We start from the raw sequence: 27,918 nt of genomic DNA on the forward strand, positions 1-27,918 counted from the left end.
ATGTAGTCTCCGGGTCTTGCGGGTGGTGTGGTTCGAGCTCCACCATCATGGACAATCTTCTGCTTGAGCTGCTTCAGCAAGACCCTAGCTTTCATGTCTGGATGCAACAACGTTAGAGCAGTTTTTAACTTACGGCCCATGATCAGCTCCGCTGGTGAGCACCCGGTAGTTTCGTGGGGAGTAATCCTGTAATTGAAAAGAATACGGGCAAGTTGGCATGAAAAATTCCCTCCAGCCGATTTCTTTAGCCTTGACTTGATGCACTGAACTGCCCGTTCTGCAGCCCTGTTTGACGCTGGATGGTATGGGGGTGTCAATACTTGTTTGATGCCAATTCGATGCAGGAACAGTTTGAATTCCTCGCTCACAAACGCTGGTCCGTTGTCGGACACCACTACGTCTGGCAATCCGTGAGTAGCAAACATAACTCTCAGGCATGGGATAGTTGCCTCTGCCGATGGTGTAGATATAGGAACGGCCTCTATCCACTTTGAAAATGCATCGATAACGATCAGCAAGTAGCGGTTCTTCAAAGGTCCAGCAAAGTCAATATGAAGGCGAGACCATGGTCTGTCCGGAAACGGCCATGGCGTCATCGCTACCGGCCGCGCAACCCTCTGGTGTTCTTGGCAGATCTGACACTGGCGAACTGCAGCGGTAATGTCCTCGTCCAACGAAGACCACCAGACGTGACTCTTGGCGATAGACTTCATCTTGGTTATTCCAGGGTGCCTCTCATGAAGGAGTCGCAACACTTCTTGCTGCAATGCACTTGGGATGACCACTCGCGATCCGAGAAGTATACAGTCTTCTTGCACGCTCATCTGAAGTTTTCGATCTGTGTAGAACCTGAACTCGGGGTCACGTAGCTCAGCTCCAGACCATAAGGCCTCTCGTAGCTTCGCTAAGGTTGGGTCCTTGGAAGTAGCTTCCGCGACTACAGTCGACCGTAGCACCCGAGGATAAGCAGCCTCCAGCATGAAAACTTCCGCTGGCCTTTCCACAGGTTGAGCGTACCCTGGTAGTGGTAGGCGACTCAAACCATCCGCGTTGGCAATGCTTGCTCCCGGCCGGTACATGAGCTTGTAGTTATACGCACCAAGCATCAGAGCCCAACGCATGATACGCGGTGAACACATCTCAGGCACGCGCTTGTCGGGAGAAAGCAAGCCCACTAATGGTTTATGGTCCGTAATAGCCTCGAACTCGCGTCCCCAGAGGTATTGTCGGAACTTGGTTATGCCAAACATGAGCGCAAGAGCCTCCTTGTCGATGCGACTGTAATTTCGCTCGGCTGGCGCGAGACTTCGTGATGCAAATGCGATTGGTCGTTCAGCCCCCGAGTCTTCTCTATGGGCCAGAACGGTGCCAACGCCGTACGGTGACGCATCGCATACGAGGACCACGGGTTTCTTGGGGTCATAATGCGCCAGCACTGCTGCTGAAAGTAGTAGCTCCTTGCTCCTTTGGAAAGCACGTTCATGATCCTCACGCCACTCCCACGACACCTTGGCCACAAGCAGCTCGTTCAAGGGATGCAACACACTAGACAGCCCCGGCAGAAACTTGCGGTAGAAGTTGACTAGACCTAGATAACTCCGTAATGTCTTGACATCTTCGGGTCTAGGCGCCTTCAGCACAGCCTCTACCTTTTCAGGGTTGGGTTGAAACCCCGCAGCGGTGACAACGTGACCCAGGTATTCAACTTGTTGTTCCAGGAAGGTACACTTGTCAAGCTTCAATTTTAGCCCAGCTTGCTTCAGTCGGCTTAGGACTAGGCCCAGGTTTGTTAGGTGGTCCTGGTCGTCGCGTCCAGTCACAAGAACATCGTCGAAGTACACCACAACGTGTCTGAGCCCTTGAAGCAGGTTTTTCATCTCCCGCTGGAAAATTGAAGGAGCAGATGTGACGCCTAAAGGCAAACGCGTGTATTGGTACAGTCCTTTTGGTGTGTTGATTGTCACCAGCTTGCGGGATGCCTCGTCCAGTTCAACTTGCAAATACGCATCCTTCAAGTCCAATTTGCTGAACTTCTCGCCACCGCTAAGACGGCAAAACAGGTCTTCAACGCGTGGTATTGGGTATTTTTCAGACACTGTCACGGGATTATCAGTGACCTTGAAGTCGCCACATATCCGAATCTGGCCACTCCGCTTCAAGATAGGCACAATAGGCGCAGCCCATTCCGAAGTCTTAACTGGACGCAGCACTCCAACTCGTTCCATGCGCATCAGTTCCTCGTTGACGCGGTCGATCATTGCGAACGGAACAGGGCGAGCCTTGAAGAACCGCGGCTTCGCGTTGTCTTCGATGGTTATATTCGTGGACACTCCCTTGAATGTTCCCAAGGCGTCGTCGAAAACACTCGCATACTCAGCGACGAGTCCCTCAACCGACGTGATAGCCTTAACGTCCATCACACTGCGCAGCTTGATTCCGAGGCCCGTTATCCAGCCACGCCCCATAAGGAACGGGCAGCGTCCTGGGACGACGTACAACACGTCCCGGCACTCATGGTTTCCCAGTCGTACAGTCGCAGGCAGGCTTCCTTGCACCGCGGACAGCTCACCGGTGTAACCTTTCAGCATGACGCTTGACGGTTCCAGACGACAAGACGGAAATATGCGGCGAAAGGTCTCTTCCGACACGACAGACACACTTGCTCCCGTGTCAATTTCCATAATGAGTGACGTTCCATTCACGGACACCTCAACCCGGTACGGGCTACCGTCGTGATCCGGTGCGCGCACTTGCCACATTTCGTAGACTTGCGGTGCCGGTGTCTCAGAACGGCTTTCTTCGTCGTCTACGGTATGGATTGACTGATGCTTCCGGGACAAAAACGCTGAACCACCTGCGCTCGTAACTGTAACTGCCTTACCCTTGCATACTCGCGCCAGGTGCCCCTTGCTTCGACACTTGCGACAGACGCTACTTGCATGTCGACACTGCGTCGCCAGATGCTCGCCTCCGCAGCGGAAACATGAAACTGGTTTATGCTTCTGCTTTCCTGTATCACGTGACAAGGCATTCGTCGGCGCAACAGTCATTGGTATGGCTGTTGACAGCGCGCGAGAATCTTTGTTCGCCGCTTCAATCGCGATAACTGTCTTCTTTGCGGTATCCAGGGTCAAATCTGGTGACTCCAACAGTCGTCGCTGCATTGTCTCGTCGTTGATGCCTGCCACGATGCGGTCACGAAGCATTCTGTCTCGAAACGAGCCGAAAGCACAATCGTCAGCAAGTTTGTTCCGGCTAGCGAAGAAATCCCCAGCCGTTTCACCAGAATGACGTATTCTTGAATTAAACTTGAACGTTGCAACCACTTCCGATGGTCTCGGCGAAAAATGCTTCTTCAGTACGTCGAGGATCGTGGACAGGCTTGTTTCTGACGGCTTCGACGGTGACAGCAGGTTCCGCAGTAGTGAATACGTGGCCGGTCCCAAACAGGTGAGAAGTACTGCTCGCTTTTTTTCATCTTCGACGTCGTTGGCTATAAAAAATTGTTCTACCCACTCTTGATACTCATTCCAGCTGGTTGTTCCCACGTCGAACGGCTCAAGCTTGCCGACACCAGGCATTCTACACACGTTAGAGAACAGAGCCTTACAGGGAAGTTCCAGGTGGCACCAGCAGATCACGGTCCCACCCTCGTCGCCACTGTCATAGCCAGCTCGCGGAGAGCAGCTGACAAAAGAACAGCACACTTGATACCGTGGAAAAACACTAGCCTTTATTTCCTACGCGCTCATCTTTTATAGCAACCTGGTGCTGACGTAACACGATGCATATCACATATCACACATCACATATAGGCACGTGTTGCTGTGGCTATTATGTTGCAGAAACCATGCCTTGAATGTCCTGGAAGAACAAGTACCATTCCGCCTCGCTCCAGGGTCATTATTTCAGTCAGCACTCTTAAATCACCTGACTTGGAAGACGTCGGTGAAGGCAGTCAGCATCTGTTGGTTACCCGAAATATTTGCGTCGCAAGAGTAATTGCAGAGCTGCGGGGAGGCAAAGCAACGGTTATGCTCATAAATTTCAGCAATGAGTACAAATTTGTGAACAAAGGAACAACGGTCACATACATCGAAGAAATTGTGGAAGCCACCAGTGCTTTCGCTCTCGCCGATTCTGCAGAACCTGCTCCGAGGAATCAAGCCTCACCCAAAGCTTTAGACGCCAATCCAAGACTTCCGAATCATAAGGTAGAATAGCTCAAGGCCCTGCTCCTGAAATACAAAGATTGCTTTTCGTCGCCATCTAACATTCGGCCGACCCCATTCACGAAACATCGCATCATAACCAAAAAAATGTCAGAACACTCCGTAAGAGTTCGTGCAGGGTTTTGACGCGAGAACGCGAGGCCATGAAGAGACGAATTGATGAAATGCTGCGGGATGACATCGTTCAGCTGTCCAAGAGTGTATGGGCGTCTCCTGTGGTGTTAATGAAGAAAAAGGATGGGACCCAACATTTCTGCGTCGATTATCGCCGCCTGAACATAATCACAAGAAAGGACGTGTATCCTCTCCCACGAATAGACGACGCACTTGATCGGCGCCATAACGCCAAGTATTTTTCGTCAACGGACTGGCTATAGGCAAATGGAAGTCGACGAAAGAGACCGAGAGAAGACGGTGTTTATAACACTGGACGGCCTCTTTGAGTTTAAGGTGATGCCCTTCGGTCTTTGCTCAGCGCCTGCAACTTTTGAACGCGTTATAGATACGGTACTGGCAGGATTGACGTGGCAGACTTGCCTTGTGTACATGGACGACGTTGTCGTGTTTTCCTCGAGTATCGACGAGCATCGTCGGCACCTTGAAGCTATACTTCAAGCCATCAAGACGTCAAGACTCACACTGAAGCCAGAAAAGTGCAGATTTGCGTACGAGGAGCTCTTGTTCCTGGGGCACGTGATTTGCAAGTCTCGAGTTCGTCCCAATCCACGGAAAACAGCCGCCACTACCACATCCCGCCACCTACTGACAAGAAGGCGGTGTGCCGATTTCTAGGCCTGTGTGCCTATTATAGGCGGTTCGTAAAAAAACTTCGCCCGTATCGGCGATCCACTCACTAATTTTACCAAGGCCGACGTAGAGTTCAAGTGGGAAGCGCCCCAAGAACACGCTTTCCAGGAACCTAAACATCGCCGCCAGACGCTTCCGTTACTTGTCCATTTCGACGAATTCGCCGAGACAGAAATACACACTGACACAGCGTAGGTCTTGGCGCCGTTCTTGTGCAGAGGGCTGACGGACTTGAAAGGGTTATTAGTTAAGCCAGCCGGTCGCTATCCAAAGCAGAAGCCAATTATTCCACAACAGAAAAGGAGTGCCTCGCCATTATCTGGGCTACGTCGAAATTTCGCCCCTACCTCTATGGCAGGCCCTTCAATGTTGTGAGCGACCACCACGCCTTGTGTTGGCTAGCTACCTTGAAGGACCCTTTAGGTCGCCTCGCACGATGGAGCCTGAGACTTCAAGATTATGACATTACCATCGTTTACAAGTCCTGCAAGAAACAGTCCGACGCCGACTGTCTCTCTCGTGCGCCTGTCGACCAAATACCGCCCGACGACTCGGATGACGACTACTTCTTGGGAACGATAACTGCCGGCGACTTCGCTGAACGACAGCGGGCCGACGGGGAACCTAAAGCCCTAATGTTACCTAGAAGGCAGGACCACCGAAGTCTCTAATGTATTCAAGCGCGCACTGACGTCGTTCTTCCTGCGACACGGTCTTCTCAAAAAGAAAAACTTCCCACCACTCCGAGCCAAGTACCTCCTTGTGGTGCCTTCAGTTTTGCAGCCAGAACTCCTTGAGACCCTGCACGGCGATCTTACGGCAGGGCACCTCGGTGTTTCCCGCATGCTCGCGAGGATACAAGAAAGGTACTTTCTGGCAACGTCTTACCACCGACGTCACTCGTTATGTGAGGACATGCTGGGACTGTTTGCGACGCAAGACACCACCGACAAGTCCAGCGGGACTTCTGCAGCCAATTGAACCACCTCGCCGACCATTCCAGCAGATTGGTTTTTACTCACTGGGCCCATTCCCAACGTCGGTTTTCGGAAACAAGTGGATCGTGGTAGCTACCGACTAGCTTATCCGCTATGTCGAAACAAAAGCCCTGCCCAGAGTCAGTGCATCCGAGGTAGCTAAGTTCTTCGTCGAAAATATCTTCCTACGTCACGGCGCCCCGAAGGTTCTCATCACCGACAGAGGAACGGCATTCACTGCCGACTTAACTCAAGCGATCTTGGCATACAGCCAAACAAACCACCGCCGGACGACAGCGTACCACCCACAGACCAACGGCCTCACCGAGCGGCTTAACAAGACGATCGCCGACACGCTGTCAATGTACGTCGATGTCGAACACAAGACGTGGGACGCCATTTTTCCGTATGTGACCTTCGCATACAACACGGCGGTGCAGGAGACGACGCAGATATCTCCATACAAATTGGTCTACGGAAGGAGCCCGGCAACGACCCTCGATGCCATGTGCCCAACGTCACCGACGAAGAAAACCTCAATGTGAGTGAGTACCTTCAATGCGCCGAAGAAGCCCAACAACTCGCGCGTCTTCGTATCAAGAATTAACAGACGACCGACAGCCGCCGTTACAATCTTCGACGACGTTTCGTGGAATACCAGCCCGGTGAACGTGTTTGGGTGTGGACGCTCATACGCCGACGCGGACTCAGTGAAAAGCTTCTGCGATGGTACATCGAACAGTACAGGCTAGTTTGACGTCTCGACCCACTTGAGTACAAGGTAGTCCCCGACTGCATCACGAATTCTCTAAGACGCCGATCGTGACCTGAAGTCGTCCACGTCGCGCGCCTCAAGCCATTTCTTGCGCGTTAACAAACTGAAACAGTGTTTTTTGTATTATTGCTTTATCGTAATTTATTCATTGTTCTCTTTTGCATAAGTGTTGTACCTTCATCTTTAGTTAAAGCATCGGGATGATGCCTTTTTCAGAGGGGGCAACGCCACGTTCCATTACGCAAGATTTGTTATCGCCCCAATACACTACACAAGTCTCAGCGCAAACCGCGCCTGCAATTTTCTAGAAGCTTCTGGACGGTAGTAGATAATTTTGATAAGGTCATGCTCAATCCGCGAACTGTACAGATTATTCTCGAACACTCATCACCGCCAGGGATAACGCTAAAACATTCAATGGCAAGAGTATAAATGCCGATGCACTTCGCCACTTCTCAGTATTTGATGGATGGCCGACGCTCCGTTCACCGCTATCTGTGCAAGACTGCTACTGTAATAGGACTTTCCGTTTACAGGGCACAGGTTCACCCAAATAAACAGTTGAATACCAACATAAAGTCTCCTATCTTCGCTACGTGACGACCCCTTGACAATATGATTACGAGAGAGGCTGTACTGGGTGGCTCCGGAAATTTCGACCTCCTGAGGTTCTTTAACGTGCACCCAAATCTGAGCACACGGGCCTACAACATTTCCGCCTCCATCGGAAATGCAGCTGCCGCAGCCGCGATTTGATCCCACGACCTGCGGATCAGCTGCCGAGTACCTTAGCCACTAGACCACCACGGCGGGGTGAAATGTATCAAAAAGGCGAGCTTTTATGAAGTGGCGCTGTGCAGCAATGGTTACGGTAAATGCTTTCAATATATGTCGTCACGAGTATTCGTCCAGTGCTCCGCATAACTTGCATGATATAGATACTTTTAGTTGGGCTTACGTAACGAGTGCACGTAGGCAGCACTGCCACGGGAGAGAACAGCGCATGTGCAGTACTTATCGTATTGATTACAGAGATGCGCGCGTACGCCCGAAACAAGATGCTGCGTACGTAACGCAACGCTTACTACGTTACGTTCTCGCGAGACATTGAAGAAATCAGAGCGAGAGTATATATAGTGGCAGCAGTGACGTTCCACGCAGACAGCAACAGGGGACCTGATGCAACGCAAGTGTGCTCCCCAATGAAAGGTGATATTTTCGTGTAAGACTAAGTGAAATCAAGCGGCTCGTTCCAGCATCCTGCTGATTCAGATGATACTGCCTGGCGTCTCACAAAAATTTACAAGAATCGCCTTCGATAGATTGTGTGCGGGAACGCGTGTTTTTCTGCCAAACCTCTTGGCGAATGAACCCATAAATAAAATGCCAGCGTGATACGTACTTTTATTCATGGTGCAACACAGCACGCCTTGGACGTTGTGCGAGCTTTTACTCAAATGTGTCGGTAGATATCGTAATGTCATGAATACCTGAAACGCGACCACTTGCTGAAGGGTACGCTAAGCTTCAATCACAGCAGCACTGGATAGAACGCTGGGGTCGATCTAATGTGGCTTTGCCCAATCAGACACAAATGCACAGCCAAGTTCAAACAATAAAGATTCAGTGCACGTTCACCAGAGCGCTGTGTGTGTTTGATGCCTGGGTGTGTGCTTGTGTGAGTGATCGTGTCGTGTGTTCGCGCTCGAATTAACTTTTAGAAGTGCACCTATACTCGGCAACAGCTTTTCTTGGCACTGAAGAGAAAGCTACGAAGCCACATCGCGTGCTTCCTACCGGCAAGGAAGGTAGTTCCAACTTGGCGCCGTAATTTCCAACGTGAGTTATGTATGTACCTTCTTTATTTTCTACGTGGAGCTCTTTGAGACTGGACGCAGCTCACACCAGTAATATATTCTTGTTTATTTTTAATTTATCTGTTGTGTGTTCGCGTTTTTGAACGCATGAGAAAGTCCGGCCTTTTCACGTGCACCTTAAACGCCAAGCGGCGTCTGCGTCTACATGAAATGCTGATGGTGTGCCCCCGTCACTTTCCACAGCGTTACGAGACGCGCGCCAAAACGAATTACTTCGCGTAGCGCTACAAGTGCAGAAGCTGCTCCTCCGTAGCTTTCCCTTCAATGCCTAGAAAAATTGTCGCCGAGTATAGGAACGAGGCTAAAAAATTGGCAGATCCCACGTACAGTGGGAATCAATGATATGTGAAGCATGAATGAGAAATGTTGATATGTCACGTTAAAATCAGCACAACGTTACAAGGTGGAAGTGATAGATGCCGTACACAACTTCTGTGTCATGGTAATCATGTTTGGATATGTCGTTTACCTTCGTCATCTATTCACGTCGCGTAACACTAAATTTGGAATATGGGGACCTAGCAAAACAGCCACGAGCGCATCATGATGGGCCCAATATACTCCAATGTAACGTTTACGAGCGCACACGCTGGGCACAGTGACACTACGTTAGCAAAACGCGAGCGCTTTATAGTGTGATGCCAGGTGCGGCTAGGGTCCGTCGGCGGGGCCCGACGGCAACTGACGTGAAATGTGGCATGCTGCATTTCGCGGCGATGCTATGGAGTAGCATTACTATATGCCGATGCGTTACCGTTACAACACTTCGTCTCCCTCTTTTCGTGACGGAGGGACGCCGGACATGCTGAAACACGTATGCGTCAGAGCAACACAGCGCGGCCCGCGCCTATGAGTATATGGCATTTCCGGCACCTGGTGTGACAACGCTGGCGTGACGCGACAAAATAAACACTGGCAAGCACGCGCACCGCGTCATGTCGATATGTATCTGTGGCTTGACTCCGGCATGTAGTGTTTTTCTATGACACGCATCTCATGATTATTATGTTTGCGTTAGTCACATACTTTCATCATCCGTTGGCGTCCCGTAATACCAAACTTGGCATATGTGAATCTAGCGAAACGACCGCGAGCGCATCATAAGTGCGGCATGTTGTAATGTTGTTACATGACACGCATGTTATGATTATCATGTTTGGATGTGTCATTTACCGATGTTGTCCGTTCGCGTCGCATAATACCGAGTTTCGTACGTGTTAATCTAGCGAAACGGTCACGAGCGCATCATGAGCGTAGCATGAAGTCATGTTGTTACATGACATGGATCTCATGTTTATCATGTTTGCGCAAGTATGATACCTTCGTCATCCATGCACGTCTTGCAATATCAAATTTGGTATAAGTGAAGCTTGCGAAACGGCCACCAGCGCATCAGGAGCATGGCTGTAGTCCAGTTGTTATATGACGTGCAATCTGTGATTATCATGTTTGCACCAGTCACATACTTTCGTCATATATTCACGTACCGTAATACCAAATTTGGTATAAGTGGTGCTAGCGAAATGGCCGCGAGTGCAACATGAATACATATGCTGTTACATGACACGCATTTCATTATTTTCATGATAGGGTTTGTCACTTGTGTTCACCATGCAGTCATATCATACTATACCAGTTTTGCAACATATCATGTGAACGGGACCACTGCAAGCGAAGCAAGACTATGAAATGTAAATAATGACAATAATGACATACATGTAATGATTTTTATGTTATGACCTGTGAAATATGCTCGTCATACATTGATGTTATGCCACAACAAGTTTGGTATCAATGCCACTATCCAAACGGCCCGGAGAGCTAAAAGTTGTAGGCGGCTAGATAGATAGATAGATAGATAGATAGATAGATAGATAGATAGATAGATAGATAGATAGATAGATACGTTCAAAGTCATAGAAGTCGCTAAGAAATGCTTCGCATTTAATATGCTCTTCATACAGTCATGGTATGCCATACCAAGTTTGGTGTCAATACCATTATCGAAACGGCCAGGACAGCTAAAATTCGTAGGCGGCTAGATAGATAGATAGACAGATAGATAGATAGATAGATAGATAGATAGATAGCTCAAAGTCGCTGAAGTTCACTAAGAAATGCTTCGCATTTAAAATATTCACGGCGAACGCCATGACATAGCTTGTACACTGGTGGTCCTCACCCTGACCGTCCAAATGCTTTTCGCGCATATCAAAGGGGCCACGTTAATACTGGAACCTAGCTCACTTCTGGCGTGGGTAGCGCTGATAAGCATTCCAAACCCTTGCATATCGAATACGACTCATCTTCTTGAGTTAAACGCATCAATGTACGTTATGTTGAATTCTGATTGCAGATCGCGAGAGCTAGGCCTGAATGCCAATGGAGCTCACTGATCCGAGCGGGATTGCGCTTGCCAAATCAGCGATTGGAACGCACGCGTCTCGATGGGAGCTGTTGGTGAGCGGATATCTAGCGAGGGAGCACGAGAGGGTGCGAGGAAGCGCGAAGCGTTTTCCGGACACCCGTCGGCGTTGCGATGAATGGCGGGCCCACAGATTAGATCACTTGAACTTCCGGCCAAATCCGCTAATTTTGGCGGAGTGAAAATTTTTGCTCCATGGAGCAATCCGTCATTTGTGGTTGGTCTTCATCTGCCATTGCAACACAAAATTCACGCTACCCATCCGCCATTAGATTGTGATTGCTCCGCTCAGAGGAGAAAAAATTCGATCTGGATTTACCATTTGAATTCAGCATTAAACTAAAGGTGTCGTTTCACGCCTCACTTGCAGCGTACGCAACGTAATTTTCACAGCGTACGCATCTTCCCCGTACGCCCAACTAAAAGTGTCTAATAGGTACGTTTAGATTAATGTTCGCAGGCTTTACGGGCATTGCTTTAGAGTCGGGCGTCATATGAGTTTTGGGAGAGCACTTGCTTCGCTTAGGAATAAGTCAATGAACTTTTGCCCCGATGGCAAACCCAAATGCCGAGAAGACGCAAACACCACTTTGCGGGCCTCATGGGCTGTGATTGCCACGCGCTATTATGGAATTTCTGCAGCAGGCCGCAAGCGCGAATGGCGCCTTGGCACCACTGCGCGTGCACGAAGCGCGAATTGCACCACTGCGCAAGCAGGAAGCATGCGCAGTGGTGGTCACCTGTGTGGAAATATAAATTCCCCTATTGTCATAGATGTGTATGAATGCATTACTTTTCCTCTGCTAGTCATGCGCAGCGATACCCGAAACTGGCTAGAAAACGCTGTGACAACAACAAAAATTTATTTTTGTTTCGCAACTGCTTCAGGGCCGCCTATAGACAAGCCGCCTACAGGGCCATCACGCGTTAACCGCAGGCCGTACATGGCCGGAAAAATTTGGCTTAGAATGCCGGCTAAGCGTCGCCATGGTTCTGCTCAAGGCCCAATAAAATAGGCCGCTTCCTCAGAAACATGGCTTTGAAGCCGGGTAACAAACTAACTATATAGATTGATTGATATGTGGGGTTTAACGTCCGAAAACCACTATATGATTATGAGAGACGCCGTAGTGGTGGGCTCCGGAAATTTAGACCACCTGGGGTTCTTTAACGTGCACCCAAATCTGAGCACACGGGCCTACAACATTTCCGCCTCCATCGGAAATGCAGCCGCCGCAGCTGGGATTTGAACCCGCGCCCTGCGGGTCAGCAGCCGAGTACCTTAGCCACTAGACCACCGCGGCGGGGCAAAACTAACTATATAGAAGCGACTATGATTTGAGGAGATATACTGCCTGCAGGAGTGTATTATAGCCAGGATTTGACTGGGAGTCTACAACAGCAACTCCATCGAAATCTCACATAAAACAAGCTTCGTGAGAAAAAGCAGAGCTTACCACGATATCAATCTTTCCAAAGTGTTCAGCTGTTTCTTTAATAATGGCCGACACTTCCTCTGTATTACGAATGTCAGCCGTCTTTACCAGCACCTAAAAAGAAAGATGTGTAAGGCTGCAGATCTGGGCTGCGGAGGTCGTCATTCTAGCACGACAAACCCATCGGCGTAGCTTTTGCGCCATATTGTCAGTGAAATACAGCACAACATGATGATTTTAGCCCTATAAAAAACGTACACATGTGAAAGACAAAGTACAGTCGGTCTTCTGTCTGTCACATGCGTACGTCTATTGTGGCGCTAAAAGCAGCATGTTATGTAATTACCAAATCGTCCAACATGCTCTTTTAACGCAAGAAAAACGTCCATAAAAGTACCAAGGGTCGCACGCACACCAACCTACATTCGATGTTTATGTCCGTTCATTCCTAAAGGTCAGGTACACTAAAATTATGCGGCAATTCAACAGATATGTTGCTCCATGCAGAAGCAATAATTTTTGGCTATTAACGGTGCTCACGAATTTTAGTTTTGTCCACAACAGTGGATGTTATTCCAATGAATTCTAGAATCACGTTACAGCGTCTACAATTTACCTAAAACATTTTCATATGATGTAATGCAAATTTATTCTTGAAAAAATAGCAAAGTTCTTCTTCATACGCGAGGGCCAATCAAAGAAGAGGCCTGATTACAATCCCAAAAAGATGTTTAGCGTCTGCATAACGTTTTATAGACTACCTAAAAAAGTCTGAACTCCTCGTGGTCCCGAAAGTGTTAGAGGCGCTCACTACCAAAATATTTTTGAAGAAACAAGTTCGGCAATTTACGGCAAAAACTGCAATTGTACATACAGCGGGTCCCACAAAATAATATACCATGAAGAACTTACATTCATACGACATATTTTTTTAAATGCCTTCTGTGCCGATCAGAGGCTTGAGACAGGGCGCGCTTGGTGCTTCATCGGCAGATGAAAGCTTTCTATCGGCCTTCACTTTATTGCCGCCACAATTCAATCAAATTTCACGCCCCTCCTCCACCCCCCCCCCCCCCAAAAAAAAAGAAGCGTGCTGGCTATGAACATCAGCATCGCGTCTTGCGCACTGTTTTAAGCAGATACAATTACGTCTTCACTGGTGAGCAATCGACAGGCAAGTAATGAGGGTTCACTAGAAGTCGAGCGAAATATAGACGACAGTTTGTGAGCAGCAAACAAATGCTGTCATCGCCAAGATATTGCGACTGCGTGCTCACGCGTGATCGCTTGTACGAACGGTAGCCACTGCGATAGCGTAAACAAACAGTGAGTGTAAAAGAAAAGAAGCTATTACAGTTCGGAAAAAAATTCATGGAATCCTCAAAAGGCACCGGCATTGGTTTGATCTGTTAGGAGAAGTCGAAGTAGTTGCACGGTTTTTCAAAACAAGGTCACCAAAAACACACACAAAAAACGCGTGAAATTAACCAATTGCGACCAGTTCGCACCATCGCATATTATTGTATTTGACCCCGAACGCACATCAATCTTTTTGAACGACTCAAAGGCTCATTTCCTACACTTACTGCATAATTTGAAGTAGAATTCACTGCGCCAGAATGATAACTGACTGCAACTGCAACCGAACGAATGCCTTCTACAGAAACGCAAAGTACGCACACGTAGTACGCTGTAGCACATTCCAGTGGGCTGCCCGACCATGGACGGCACCGCCACTAGACAATATGGTGGCGCTCACGTTAAAAACGTTCTTGGTGGCTCACTCGCTCGCGTGAGAAAATTGGATACGTTTTCTTTTTTTACTCTATTCAACAAGAGTTGTAGCACCTTGAGTGCTCATTCACACAGGCGTCAAACGACCAGTCGCGTCACCGTAACGCAAAAAAAAAAGATGTTGAGCAGACGTGACGTAGCTGTGTAGGTGTAGGAATGAAATCAATTTTCGGTAAATTAAATCAGCGATTATTGTTATAATGTCACTCTAAACAAAAAGAAACGGTTAATAGTGTTTAGTGTAAAGCATGAAATTTTATGGTGTTGATTAGCGCAAGTCGCAACATTGCCGTCATATGTCAGTGACCTGGTCATTCTACTCCCGCGTACTTTTGTGCTTCCACGCTTTCTTCCGTTCGCCAGGTGTGCCGAAGGGTAACCAGCACTAATACGATGACAGGTGGCTCTCTGTCCTCATTCCGGCAACAGAAACGTAGAGCATCGCTGAACTTCGCCGTCAGCCTGTTTATAAAGTAAAAGCGGTTCAGCAATCCTCTATGCTGACGAAAACGGGTGCCATGACGATCACGGGACGGGAAGTTTGACGGCTTTGTGAATGACGCTTAAGCAATAAACTATCATCATGAATAGATCCCGCTACCAACTTCTCCTTGCACCGTGTCCGCTACTTACTTCCACTCCGTTTGACTTGCACTGCGCAGCCACTCTCTCCAAAGCATCAGTGTCCCTCGCTGTGATGGAAAGAGAACACCCAAGTGTGGCGAAGTGCAAAGCGGTGGCTTCGCCGATGCCAGAAGACGCACCTGCGATGCCAGAACACTAAGTAGCCATCACCAGCAGCGGTAAAGTTGTCCCGTGGTAGACCAAAAATACCGCGTGCGCTACTCGAACGCATCGTATCTCTTCTGCGGCTGTACCTCATGACATAGCGTCCCCGTCGCACGTCAAGCTCCGGTTCTCAGATACACCCGTAAAAAGTTTAGGTACTTGAGTCGCAGATGAAGTGGCGTACGCGGAGTGAAAAAAAGGAGAATGGTGGCTCGAGCGTGAAAAGGGCCTCAAGACACTGAAGCAGGGCCATGTATAGAGGTACAGCCACGTGCAATTTCCCGTTGTCGAGAAACTACTAAATCGCAGAAACCGACCAAACAATAAAATAAAACATTACAAAAACACGTGAAAAACGCAAGGGAAGCACTAAAGAGCCGCATGCAGCTCCGCCCTGTCTGCAGAATTACACTGGGTACAACTGTGCCAAGTCTTGTTTTTTTTTTCAGTTGTACTTTTTTTGGTGACAAGTTTAATATACCGTAAACAAGGTTAGGCGAATGAACATTATTGAATTCACATTTAAAATTGTTGCTTCGTGCGAGTTCTTTCTATGTTCGTCAGAAGCGCCACAGCAACATGGTCGAACTTCAGTAATCTCATCGCAGCATCGTTTTTTTGCAGAACTCGTTTTTTTTTTAATTTTACTGCCCTCTAAATTAGTTGCAGGCCTGCTCGTGCACGCACCACTGCGTTTGCGTGAGCTAGAAGAGCGGCCTCACATTTGCGCATTTCTCAACACTCAGCCAACGAGTTTTCTTGAACCAGGACCGCCAATCATACTGAGCGACACATGGTATCAGGCAGACCTACGGCGTAACTGTGCAACGGTGTAATAATTATCTTTCTTACATGGGATTCTGCTTCACCAGGTAAAACGTTACATGCAGTTTAGTCCGCTATTCCTGCCCGGATATGGTACCGGTGACCAAGCACGTCTGGGACGGTCGCTTTACTAACGGAGCTATAACCACAATGCACCGAGAAATCAAATCAGTCAATTTTTGTCCTTGACTAATTCGCCCTCGCAATGCCACTCAGCTCAATAATAGAGCGACTGTCCGAGAAAAGCGTTGGTCGTAGGTGTGAACCCTGTACAAGGATGAGATTTCTTAAATTGATAATTTATATGTGGGGTTTAACGTCCGAAAACCACCATATGATTATGAGAGACGTTGTAGTGGAGGGTTCTGAAAATTTAGACTACCTGGAGTTCTTTAACGTGCACCCAAATCTGAGCACACGGACCTACAAAATTTCCGCCTCCATCAGAAATGCAGCTGCCGCACGCGGGATTTGATGCCGCGACCTGCGGGTCAGCAGCCGAGTACCTTAACCACTACACAACTGCGGTGGGGCGACGTTTCTTCTACTAAAAGCCTTCCTTACTGAGAAATTCGCATGAATTTCCTCATTGCTTCGTGCGCCAAAAACGGAAAGTTTTCAATTATTCATTTCATAACCCCTCCCCCATGTTACGGGATTCTACAGAACTCATTCAAAATACCGAAGGCATTTACTTATGCTATCACTCACTATCGTGAGAGTGGTATTGCAAATCCAAAGCAGTAGTAATGAACGCAGCAACCATGACAGCCCACAGTTGTTGCGCAGGGGTCTTAAATTGATACGCTATGAATGCCTGAACCATGAGAAGCATGAGCTGGAAGGGTAGCGCTAGTGGACACGGACGGATGGAAGGCACACTTAACGAAATGACGGAAGTCCTCTAACTACTACTTTTTAATTGAAAATCTTCCTTACATACGTATATCGATTTTTAGCCAGGTGACAATAAGTGGTCTTTTTTCTTTTCATATTCAAACTGCTGTGGTACTATCAGCTTGTGCTTCTCTAAAAAGCCAGTTATGCTTTCAAGTGTAACGCGTTCTGTTACTTTGGAGAATGACTTCAAAGCAGAGGGGGGACAACAGTTTCCAAGATAATCTCTTTTCTACCTTTGTGTGCCAGAGTTACGCGTACAACCTTTAGTTCTTTGTGGAAGTGACCATCTTTCTAAATATACTTATAAAAGTGTGCATGGGAAATTAAATTGTTGATGCGACTGCTTTTATTGAATCTAGCTTAGTCTCGTCGGGACCAACAGCAGTTTTACTTTCATTGATTTAATAGCTTTACTTTAATAGATGTAATAGCACTTATGGGCCATAAGTATAAAGTATCACGCCAGTTTTCTTTATGAAACTGCTTGCATGAATATTTTTCGTATTAGGTAATTTTTTGCCACAAGTAAAAAAATTGTAATTAAAGTTCTTTGACAATGCTTGATCCTTGCCAGCTCGTATTACAGCTTTGTCGGTTAGACTTTTGTGCGGGGGGAGGGGGGGCACATGTCTTCTATACAACCAATAATTTCCAATCTCCGTATAATTTTGCAGAGATCCTACATGTTCCGGCACTCGGCGGGCTTCACAGTCACCCGGAAGTATAGAACTTTGCCAACTCGAGGGCCGCCTCCTTTTCAGGAAAAGAAGTGTGCTGGGGTCCAAGCTAGAGTAATGTTATGTTTAGCCATCTACCGACCATAACCCTTGCCGCTTCCAGCGAGATTCCGCCCTTCCCGTAATTCAAGATGGCCGTTTTCCTTAGGCTAATGTTATGAAATAGGGTTCCGTGTATTATGAAACTGGTTTCCTGTTGTGAGCTATAACGGTGGCAGTTGAGACGGGAAGAGCGCGGCTGCGATTACCACTCCCGATTTTCCCTTTGCCACGTCGACGTATGCAACCGACCTGCTCTACGTCGAATTGAAGCGTCTGAATATTGCTTGTGCCAAGGTAAACTGGTATATGTACACTGGTAACGTAACTTCCATTGACGCACAGGTATCAAGTAGTTAGTGGCTCATTGCCACCTTCACTCTAAACGTATCTCAAGGACAACTAACTGCAAGCGAAAAAAATACAATAAAACATGGCGTCACAACCAGGAGTTGTAGCAATGACGCGCATTTGCGGAACATAGCGCGAAAATGAATCGTTTCTTTATTGCTGATCTTTACATGCTTTTGCTAACTACACAAATAAATAGGTCGTTGTGACTCACCACATTCTTGTGTGAGATAGAAGAAAGGTCCACGAGAAAGATTAGGGAAGGAAGCTAGATTAAATGCCATAATAGCGTACACTGTACACGCAATAATTTGCAGACTAAGAAATTATGAAAGAATGCTTCTCGAGCAAAACAGCAGAACATTTGGAAAACTCATGAAGCTCAATCGCGGAAAACCAGTGCAGCGAGACAGCAGCATTGAGAATGCCACTTTGACGACCTTATATAGTACAGTGTTTTATCGCTTAGCGTGCCGCATTCACCGTTCACTAAGTTGAGGGCACGCCGATAGTGTGCCGGCGAATACAGTCTACAGTCAGAGCAGTGGTTAGTTACATACTCTGTGAGCTTGTTTATCTTCCTACAAGTGTCACAAGAATAAACAACACATTGGAAAATAAATGATCTGTGGAACGCGTGAACCAAATCACCGCGTAAACGTGAGCGATGCCTCTTTAACCCGATGATGCACTGAACTAAGTATAGGCAGGTTACCTGCACATGCCCCAATTAATCGGACGCAACCAACAAATGCCGCATTCAACTGTTTAGCCAAGGGCCAGCTGAGCCACGAAGTATATTTCTAGATTCTTTGGTATATATATCATTACTAATAATTAAAAAGTTCTGTTGAGCTTTTGGTTTCGGTTAGTTGTCCCCTTCTTACCTTGTCGGCCCCACCGTGGTGGTCTTTGGCTAAGGTACTCAGCTGCTGACGCGCAGGTTGTGAGATCGAATCCCGGCTGTGGCGGTTGCGTTTCCGATGCAGGCGGAAACGCTGTAGGCCCGTGAGCTCAAAATTGGGGGGACGTTAAATATCCCCTGGTAGTTGAAATCTCCGTATCCTCCACTACGGTGTCTCTCATGATCATATGGTGGTTTTGGGACGTGAAACCCCACATATTAATCAATCAATCAATCAATCAATCAATCAATCAATCAATCAATCAATCAATCAATCAATCAATCAATCAATCAATCCCTACGTTGTCGCGCTTCAGTCGTCAGTGGGCGTTGATGTCTGTGACAGACAGACATGCTTGTGCGGGCAAAATTTAATCTTAAAATCATAAACATAAAACAACAAACAATGCCTTGTCTGATCTGATGCACCAAAGTATTGCTGCATGCTGAATAAAATAAATGAATAGGACAAGTGTCAAAAGTTAATTTTAAAGAAAAAGAAAGATAGAAAGAAGCAAAAAAAGTTAATTAGAGAGCGCCACCACATGCCGGTGACAATTGGGTTTCGTTGACTCATCTTTCCAGGTCTCACGAACGATATATTTGTCCATGCTTGTGCTCTCTTTTCAATCTAATAATCCACCCTCTTTCGTGAGACGTTGCGTGACGTATGCTGTAAAGGTTCCCAGCCTTGACAAGGTATTTTTTGGTGGCATCTCTCAGGCGCGTGATGCTGCCGCTGTCCAAACGCATGCTTGCGCAGATGCCCCTGAAGAGAGTTGCGAGAGTATTTTTAAGAACGATAGTATTGTCACGGGGTCGAGACTTGACCGAAGACAGGAGACTTCGTGTTGGGATTTAGCTGTTTATTTGGGCGAACCTGTGCCCGGTAAACGGAAAGTCCAATTACAGCAGCAGTCGCACAGATAGCAGTCTCGGACAGATAGCGGCGAACGGAGCGTCGGCCTTCGATCAACAACAACTGACAAGCGGCGAAGCGCGTCGGCATTTATACTCTTGCCATCGAATGTTCTAGCGTTATCGCTGGTGGTGGCGTAGGTTCCAGAACAATCTGTACTGTTCGCACAGTGGGCGTGATCTTATCGAAATGATCTACTACAGTCCGGAACCTTCTCAGAAACTGAAGGCGCGGTGTGCGCTGAGAATCATGTGGTGTTTTGGGACGATAACGAAAACTTGGGAAATGGAACGTGGCCTTGCTGCCCTCTCAAAGAAGGCATCGTCCCGATGCTTTAACTAAAGATGAAGGTACAATAATAATGCAAGAAAGTACAATCAATAAATTACGATGAAACAATAATACAAAAAACACTGTTTCAGTTTGTTAACGCGCATGAAACGGCTTGAGGCGCGTGACATGCACGACTTCAGGTCGCGATCGGCGTCGTTGAGAGTTAGTGATGCCGTCGGGGACAACCTCGTAATCAAGTGGGCCGAGACGTCGAACCACCCTGTGCGGTCCGAAGTAGCGTCGCAGAAGCTTTTCACTTAGTCCACGTCGGCGTATCGGCGTCCACACCCGAACACGTTCACCGGGCTGGTATTCCACGAAGCGTCGTCGAAGGTTGTAACGGTGGCTGTCTGTCGTCTGTTGATTGTTGATACGGAGACGCGCAAGTTGTCGGGCTGCTTCGGCACGTTGAAGGTACTCGCTCACATCGAGGCTTTCTTCGTCGGTGACGTTGGGTAACATGGCATCGAGCGTCGTTGCCGGGCTCCTTCCGTAGACCAATTTGTATGGAGATATCTGCGTCGTCTCCTGCACCGCCGTGTTGTATGCGAAGGTCACATACGGAAGAATGGCGTCCCACGTCTTGTGTTCGACATCGACGTACATTGACAGCATGTCGGCGATCGTCTTGTTAAGCCGCTCGGTGAGGCCGTTGGTCTGTGGGTGGTACGCTGTCGTCCGGCGGTGGTTTGTTTGGCTGTATGCCAAGATCGCTTGAGTTAAGTCGGCAGTGAATGCCGTTCCTCTGTCGGTGATAAGGACCTCCGGGGCGCCGTGACGTAGGACGATATTTTCGACGAAGAACATAGCTACCTCGGATGCACTGCCTTTTGACAGGGCTTTTGTCTCGGCGTAGCTGGTGAGGTAGTCGGTAGCTACCACGATCCACTTGTTTCCGAAAGCCGACGTCGGGAACGGCCCTAGTAGGTCCATACCGATCTGCTGGAAAGGTCGACAAGGTGGATCAATTGGCTGCAGAAGTCCCGCTGGCCTTGTCGGCGGTGTCTTGCGTCGCTGACAGTCCCGGCATGTCCTCACATAACGAGTGACGTCGGTGGTAAGACGTGACCAGTAGTACCTTTCTTGTATCCTCGCGAGCGTGCGAGAAACACCGAGGTGCCCTGCCGTCGGATCGTCGTGCAGGGCCTGCAGAAGTTCTGGTCGCAGAGCTGAAGGCACCACAAGGAGGTACTTAGCTCGAAGAGTTGAAAAGTTTTTTTTGTAGCAGACCGTTTCGTAGGAAGAACGACGCAAGTGCGTGCTTGAATACCTTCGGGACTTCGGCAGTCCTGCCTTCAAGGTATTCTATTAGGGCCTTGAGTTCCGGGTCGGCCCGCTGTCGTTCAGCGAAGTCGTCCGTAGTTATCGTTCCCAAGAAGTAGTCGTCACCTGGGTCGTCGGGTAGTGGTTGGTCGACAGGCGCACGAGAGATACAGTCGGCGTCGGAGTGTTTTTTGCCGGACTTGTAAATGACAGTAATGTCATATTCTTGAAGTCTCAGGCTCCATCGTGCGAGGCGACCTGAAGGGTCCTTCAAGGTGGCTAGCCAACACAAGGCGTGGTGGTCACTCACAACATTGAAGGGCCTGCCGTAGAGGTAGGGGCGAAATTTCGACGTAGCCCAGATGTAGCACTCCTTTTCTGTTGTGGACGTAGCCCAGATGTAGCACTCCTTTTCTGTTGTGGCGAAATTTCGACGTAGCACTCCTTTTCTGTTGTGGAATAATTTGCTTCTGCTTTGGATAGCGATCGGCTGGCGTAACTAATAACCCTTTCAAGTCCGTCAGCCCTCTGCACAAGAACGGCGCCAAGACCTACGCTGCTTGCGTCAGTATGTATTTCTGTCTCGGCGAATTCGTCGAAATGGGCAAGTAACGGAGGCGTCTGGAGGCGATGTTTAAGCTCCTGGAAAGCGTGTTCCTGTGGTGTTTTCCACTTGAATTCCACGTCGGCCTTGGTAATGTTAGTAAGAGGATCGGCGATGCGGGCGAAGTTTTTCACGAACCGCCTATATTAGGCGCGCAGGCCCAGAAATCGGCGCACGGCCTTCTTGTCAGTGGGCGGCGGGAAGTCGGCGATGGAGGCTGTTTTCCGTGGATCGGGATGAACTCCGGACTTGCTGATAACGTGCCCCAGAAACAAGAGCTCCTCATACGCAAATCTGCACTTTTCTGGCTTCAGTGTGAGTCCGGACGTCTTGATGGCTTGAAGTACAGCTTCAAGGCACCGTAGATGCTCGTCAAAACTCGAGAAAAACACGACGACGTCGTCCAAGTACACAAGGCAAGTTTGCCACTTCAATCCTGCCAGTACTGTATCCATAACGCGTTGAAAAGTTGCAGGCGCTGAGCAAAGGCCGAAGGGCATCACCTTAAACTCGAAGAGGCCGTCCGGTGTTATAAACGCTGTCTTCTCTCGGTCTCTTTCGTCGACTTGGATTTGCCAATAGCCAGTCTTGAGGTCCATTGACGAAAAGTACTTGGCGTTATGGAGTCGATCAAGTGCGTCGTCTATTCGTGGGAGAGGATACACGTCCTTTCTTGTGATTTTGTTCAGGCGGCGATAATCGACGCAGAAACGTAGGGTCCGATCCTTTTTCTTCAATAACACCACGGGGGACGCCCATGGGCTCTTGGACGGCTGGATAATGTCATCCCGCCGCACTTCATCAACTTGTCTCTTCATGGCCTCACGTTCTCGCGTCGAAACCCTGTACGGACTCTGACGGAGTGGTCTGGCATTGTCTTCGGTTATGATGCGATGTTTCGTGACTGGAGTCTGCCAAATTTTCGATGACGACGAAAAGCAATCTTCGTATTGCAGGTGCAGGGTCTTGAGCTGTTTTTGCTTATCGTTCGGAAGTCTGGGATTGACGTCGAAAGCGATGGGAAGGTCTTGGTTCCTCTGAGCAGGTTCCGCAGAATCGGCGAGGGCGGAAGCACTGGTGGCTTCGACAACTTCTTCGATGTATGCGACCGTTGTTGCTTTGTTCACATGTTTGTACTCATTGCTGAAATTCGTGAGCATAACCGTTGCTTTGCCTCCCGGCAGCTCTGCAATTCCTCTTGCGACGCAAATATTGCGGGTGACCAAAAGATGCTGACTGCCTTCAACGACGCTATCGAAGTCAGGTGATTTAGGAGCGCCGACTGAAATAATGACGCTTGAGCGAGGCGGGATGGTGACTTGTTCTTCCTGCACATTCAAGGCATGGTGTCCTGACGGCGTGCGTGGCGGTAGGGCTGCTTCTGTGGATAACGTTATCGACTTTGTTTTTAGGTAGATGACAACACTATGGAGGCATAAGAAGTCCATGCCAAAGATGACATCTCTCGAGCAACGCTGTAGGACTACGAAGTCTGTAGGATAATTACGGTCGTTAATGGTGACTCTCGCTGTGCAGATTCCTGCAGGCGTTACGAGATGACCTCCAGCTGTGCGGATTTCCGGGCCTTTCCAAGCTGTCCTAAGTTTCCTTAACTTCGCGGCGAACGACCCACTGATGACAGAATAGTCGGCTCCAGTATCGACGAGAGCGGCCACACTGTGGCCGTCAATAAGAACGTCGAGGTCGCTAGTTCGCCGTCTCGATTTACAGTTAGGGCGTGGCGTCGAGTCACGGCTGCGTCGGCTTGTTCCGCTCCTTCTATGTTGCGTCGTCAGGCCACCTTCGGTAAGTGAGCTTTCGCCGTCAGGGCTTTGCCTGGTTGGCGTTGTGTTCAGAAAGCTCCGTCATGGCGTCGTCGTCATCGGAGGATCTTCGGTAGTTCGTCGCACAGCAACCGCACCTCCACCGGTTGCTGCCCTTAGTTTCCCAGATACGGGCTAGGAGTCCGGCCTCGCGTCGGGCCCGAGTACTGCCGGTGGTGCGGTGACGTGCGGCGGCTGGACGACGGCAAACGCGAAGGGCTTCGTGGTGTCCACCGAGTTCCTGTCAGGTAGTCGGCGATGTCACGTGGTCGTTCTCCTGGCTGTGGACGCGGTGCATTGACGACGAAGCCACGCAGTCCCATCTGTCGGTACTGGCAACAGCGGTATGTGTGCCCGGCCTCGCCGCAGTGGTAGCAGAGCGGGCGGTTGTCAGGTGCACGCCAAACGTCCGTTTTCCTCGGTGCACTGCGCTGGCCCGCTGGGGAACGGTAGGACGTCGGTGGGGGTGGTGGCGGCGGTGGTGTCTGGCGACGGAAGTGCGACGGAGCGGCGTTTTGGCGTGGACGGGAACGAGCGTTGTGGCGCACTGCAGCGGCGTAGCTCATAGTTTCTGGCTCGGGCAGCGGTGTTTGGGGAATTCGAACCGATTGCCGGACTTCTCGCACAATGTCGGCGATCGAATCCACTTGAGGCTGCGCCGTAGGCAAGAGCTTGCGCAGCTCTTCCCGCACGATCGCTTGGATCGTTTCACGCAGATCTTCGGAGTCACCGGCTTGAGGAACAGCGCATTCTGGAGTCAGGCGACGATTATACTGTCTGGTGCGCATGTCCAGGGTTTTTTCGTTGGTGGTCGCCTCGGATACCAATTCTAGGACGGTGTTTGGTGGATTCCTCATTAGTCCCGCGAAGAGCTCCTGTTTGACCCCTCGCATTAGGAAACGAACTTTCCTCTCCTCAGGCATGTCTGGGTCAGCGTGACGGAATAGGCGGGTCATCTCCTCTGTGAAAGTTCCAACCTTTTCATTTGGTAGCTGAACCCGGGTCTCTAATAAAACAGCGGCCTTCTCTTTGCGAGCGATGCTCGCGAATGTTTGCTGGAATGCGCCGCAGAAAACATCCCACGTTCAGAGCGTGGACTCCCGATTTTCGAGCGAGGTCCTTGCGGTGTCCTCCAAATAGAAGAACACACGACGCAGCTTTTCGTCATGGTCCCAGTGGTTGAGCGCGGCCACACGGTCGTATGTTTCCAGCCAGGACTCCGGGTCTTCGAACGATGACTCATGGAAAATTGGTGGTTCCTTGGGTTGATGCATGACCATCGTGGGCTGGGGCGCGGCGGTTGGCCTTGTCGCTGCCGCCGCGGTCATGGCCTTGGTCTTCCGCGCCTTGTCTTGTTAAAGCCCGTACTCCGGTGGTAGCCCTTGCTGTCGGCGGCTTGTTTGCTGCTCCTGGTTGGCATCGGTGTCTTCTTTGCGACGTGGGCTGGGTTCACGGCTTGACGGGGGCGTCCGGTACATGAACGAAGCAGCACCTCCACCAGATGTCACGGGGTCGTGACTTGACCGAAGACAGGAGACTTCGTGTTGGGATTTAACTGTTTATTTGGGCGAACCTGTGCCCGGTAAACGGAAAGTCCAATTACATCAGCAGTCGCGCAGATAGCAGTCTCGGACTGATTGCGGCGAACGGAGCGTCGGCCTTCGATCAACAACAAGTGACAAGCGGCGAAGCGCGTTGGCATTTATACTCTTGCCATCGAATGTTCTAGCGTTATCGCTGGCGGTGGCGTAGGTTCCAGAACAATCTGTACTGTTCGCACAGTGGGCGTGATCTTATCGAAATGATCTACTACAGTCCGGAACCTTCTCAAAAACTGCAGGCGCGGTTTGCGCTGAGAATCGCGTGGTGTTTTGGGACGATAACGAGAACTTGGGAAATGGAACGTGGCAGTATTTCTTGGGGACGTTCAACGCAAAAATTTTCATCTGTATGTCTGCCTGTGTGCCTGTTTGTCTGTACATTTGCGTGCTTGTACGCCGACTAACGGTGGCTAAACGGCACCAAAGTGACCAAACGATACTTTAAACGGCCGACCCCTTTCGCAACGCCCACCAATATTGCTCGACGTTTAGCGTTCGTTGTGTTGTGATTGCCAATGAAAAAGCAATTACTGCGCACATCTGAGGCACCATAACAACACGTCAATATTATGTATGTGTACTTTTTACTAGAAAATGACCTGCTACATAAGTAACTTCAAGGATCGTAGCCTTTATAACGCAGGGCTGGCCATGCAACGCTTTCACGAAACAGCAAGTGTTTCCAACGCTTTGATAAGACGACATGGTGGTGGCACCTATTCGTCGCCTTGAGTTCTACACCTTATAACCTCAGAGACGGGCGCGCATGGTGGGTGCCCCGTTTTCCAGTACAACTGCCAGATAGCGCTCATGTCTCACGTGTGACGTTACTAGATGCGCTCGTTCGCCTCCGCTGCACGCTCGAGGCACTCTAACGCAGCAACCTCAGAATACTATTCACCGGTTTTATTGCGCAGGACATCGAATAAACGTTTTGTTCACTCTCTCCAGACACAAGACTATTGTCTTTCGACGACATTTGTTGTGTAAAATCGAGATACGGGGCCAATTTTTTTCATACTGTAATTGTGGAGTTTCGCAATATATGGCTTTATAAACAAGTCAACTGAAGGGATAACTAATATCAACTGGATAACTGTTTCTGTATAATAATTTACTGTGCAAAACAAATAGAAACACGAAAAGAGAGAAAAGGAAAACAAGCACCTGTCCGTCCTTCTTTCTCCTTTCGTGTCTCCGTCCGCTTTTCGCGCAGTACATTAGGAATCATTACAAACTCGCCCACCTAGCTATTGTTCTGGTATCTGGCTATCTATGACACAATCATGAAATGCAAAGAGTTGAAGGAAAGAAATTGGGGGTAGGAGCAATGTACGGCCCACCCCTGTGTTTCTCCTTTCGCAGCATTGTTTCAGGCCCGATCCTCGAGATCTGCTCCATACAGGCTACCTGATAATTTCCTCAAGTTTTTGCCATTTGTGTGCTGTGTCCTTTTCAGCAATCGACGTAGTCATTCTTCTTTTGCTCACTTAGCACTGGCGGTGGGATGCGCTCCTAATCGACTCTGCGGTTTTAGTCTAGCGTATGCGGCCGTTCTTGGCGAGCCTTCTCGGCGGCATCCACCTAGGAGAGACCCTCTGCCCAATGGCGCCCTCATACTCGCTGCGTAGTAGGAGTACCAGTGCCCCTACAGGGAGGACATGCTCTAGTTAGCGCAGCGCCATTCACCGCCCTGGTGGATAGAGGGCATAGCTCCGGTCTTTAGAACGGGCCATGCTTGCTAGGGTTCCCCATTGCGTGCATGAAAGACGCGTTTCTTGGAGCGCTTATCTCACATGTGTCACGCTATGGGTAGTGCTTCTTTATTATTCTGGCAAGCAAGCACGCACTACCGCTGCATTGTGAGCTGCTACAAAATTTTGAACATAACGAAGACCGGAAAACTATCCGTAAAGTTCTACCGTTCCCAACGCAAGCAGTGCGAGAAGCAGATGCGTCAAAAGTAAATTTTGGCAGTTTGCCGATAATCCGTGGTCTCGTTACTTTGAAAGTTTTTGTCGGGCACGGTACTACAAACTACTATTTACTGTACGAAACGCAATGGCTGAACTCCTAATTAAAGAAAGCGTGTTAGTAAACTGAAACTACAGCAAATAGATAACCGATGTACATTTCGCAATTGGGCTCTTGCTTTCCAAGAAAACTATTGTTAGTGCGAAAGCGGAGGAACCTGTTAGCTTATTGCACTCAAATGTCGTACTGTGAGCTCTGCACTAGTTTTATTCAGCTGATGGCTGTATACTGCTCGTCGCCGCTCCGTGTGAACAGACTTGTGAACCAGGATCCCGCTGAGCGTTTGTACGTACAGGTCTTGCAAGCAACACCCACCGATAAGTTAGCATGATGAGGTTTTGTGATGTGAGGTCTTGAGTTCGATACCCACATACGCCAGTTGCATTGCCGCCCAAGCGAAACGCAGTAACAGTGGGTTCAGGTTTTCGTGCAAAAATGCTAGACAGGGCGTGTCGGCGTTGGATATTTCAAGT

At 49.0% G+C, this 27,918-nt stretch overlaps 1 protein-coding gene across 1 annotated transcript in view; it reads right to left on the reverse strand.

Annotated features, from left to right (window-relative positions):
- The window catches only part of LOC119168980 (3-oxoacyl-[acyl-carrier-protein] reductase FabG), a 135,294-nt gene that overhangs the window by 93,464 nt on the left and 13,912 nt on the right, over positions 1-27,918 (reverse strand). The window contains exons 2-3 of the mRNA XM_037420158.2: positions 14,957-15,087; positions 12,551-12,643 (exon numbers count right to left, since the gene is read on the reverse strand). Coding sequence (XP_037276055.2) covers positions 12,551-12,643; positions 14,957-15,087 — 224 coding nt within the window. The remainder of the gene's footprint in view (positions 1-12,550; positions 12,644-14,956; positions 15,088-27,918) is intronic.

Source organism: Rhipicephalus microplus, chromosome 3 (genome assembly GCF_043290135.1).
Source record: "Rhipicephalus microplus isolate Deutch F79 chromosome 3, USDA_Rmic, whole genome shotgun sequence".
Taxonomy (NCBI): Eukaryota; Metazoa; Arthropoda; class Arachnida; order Ixodida; family Ixodidae; genus Rhipicephalus; species Rhipicephalus microplus.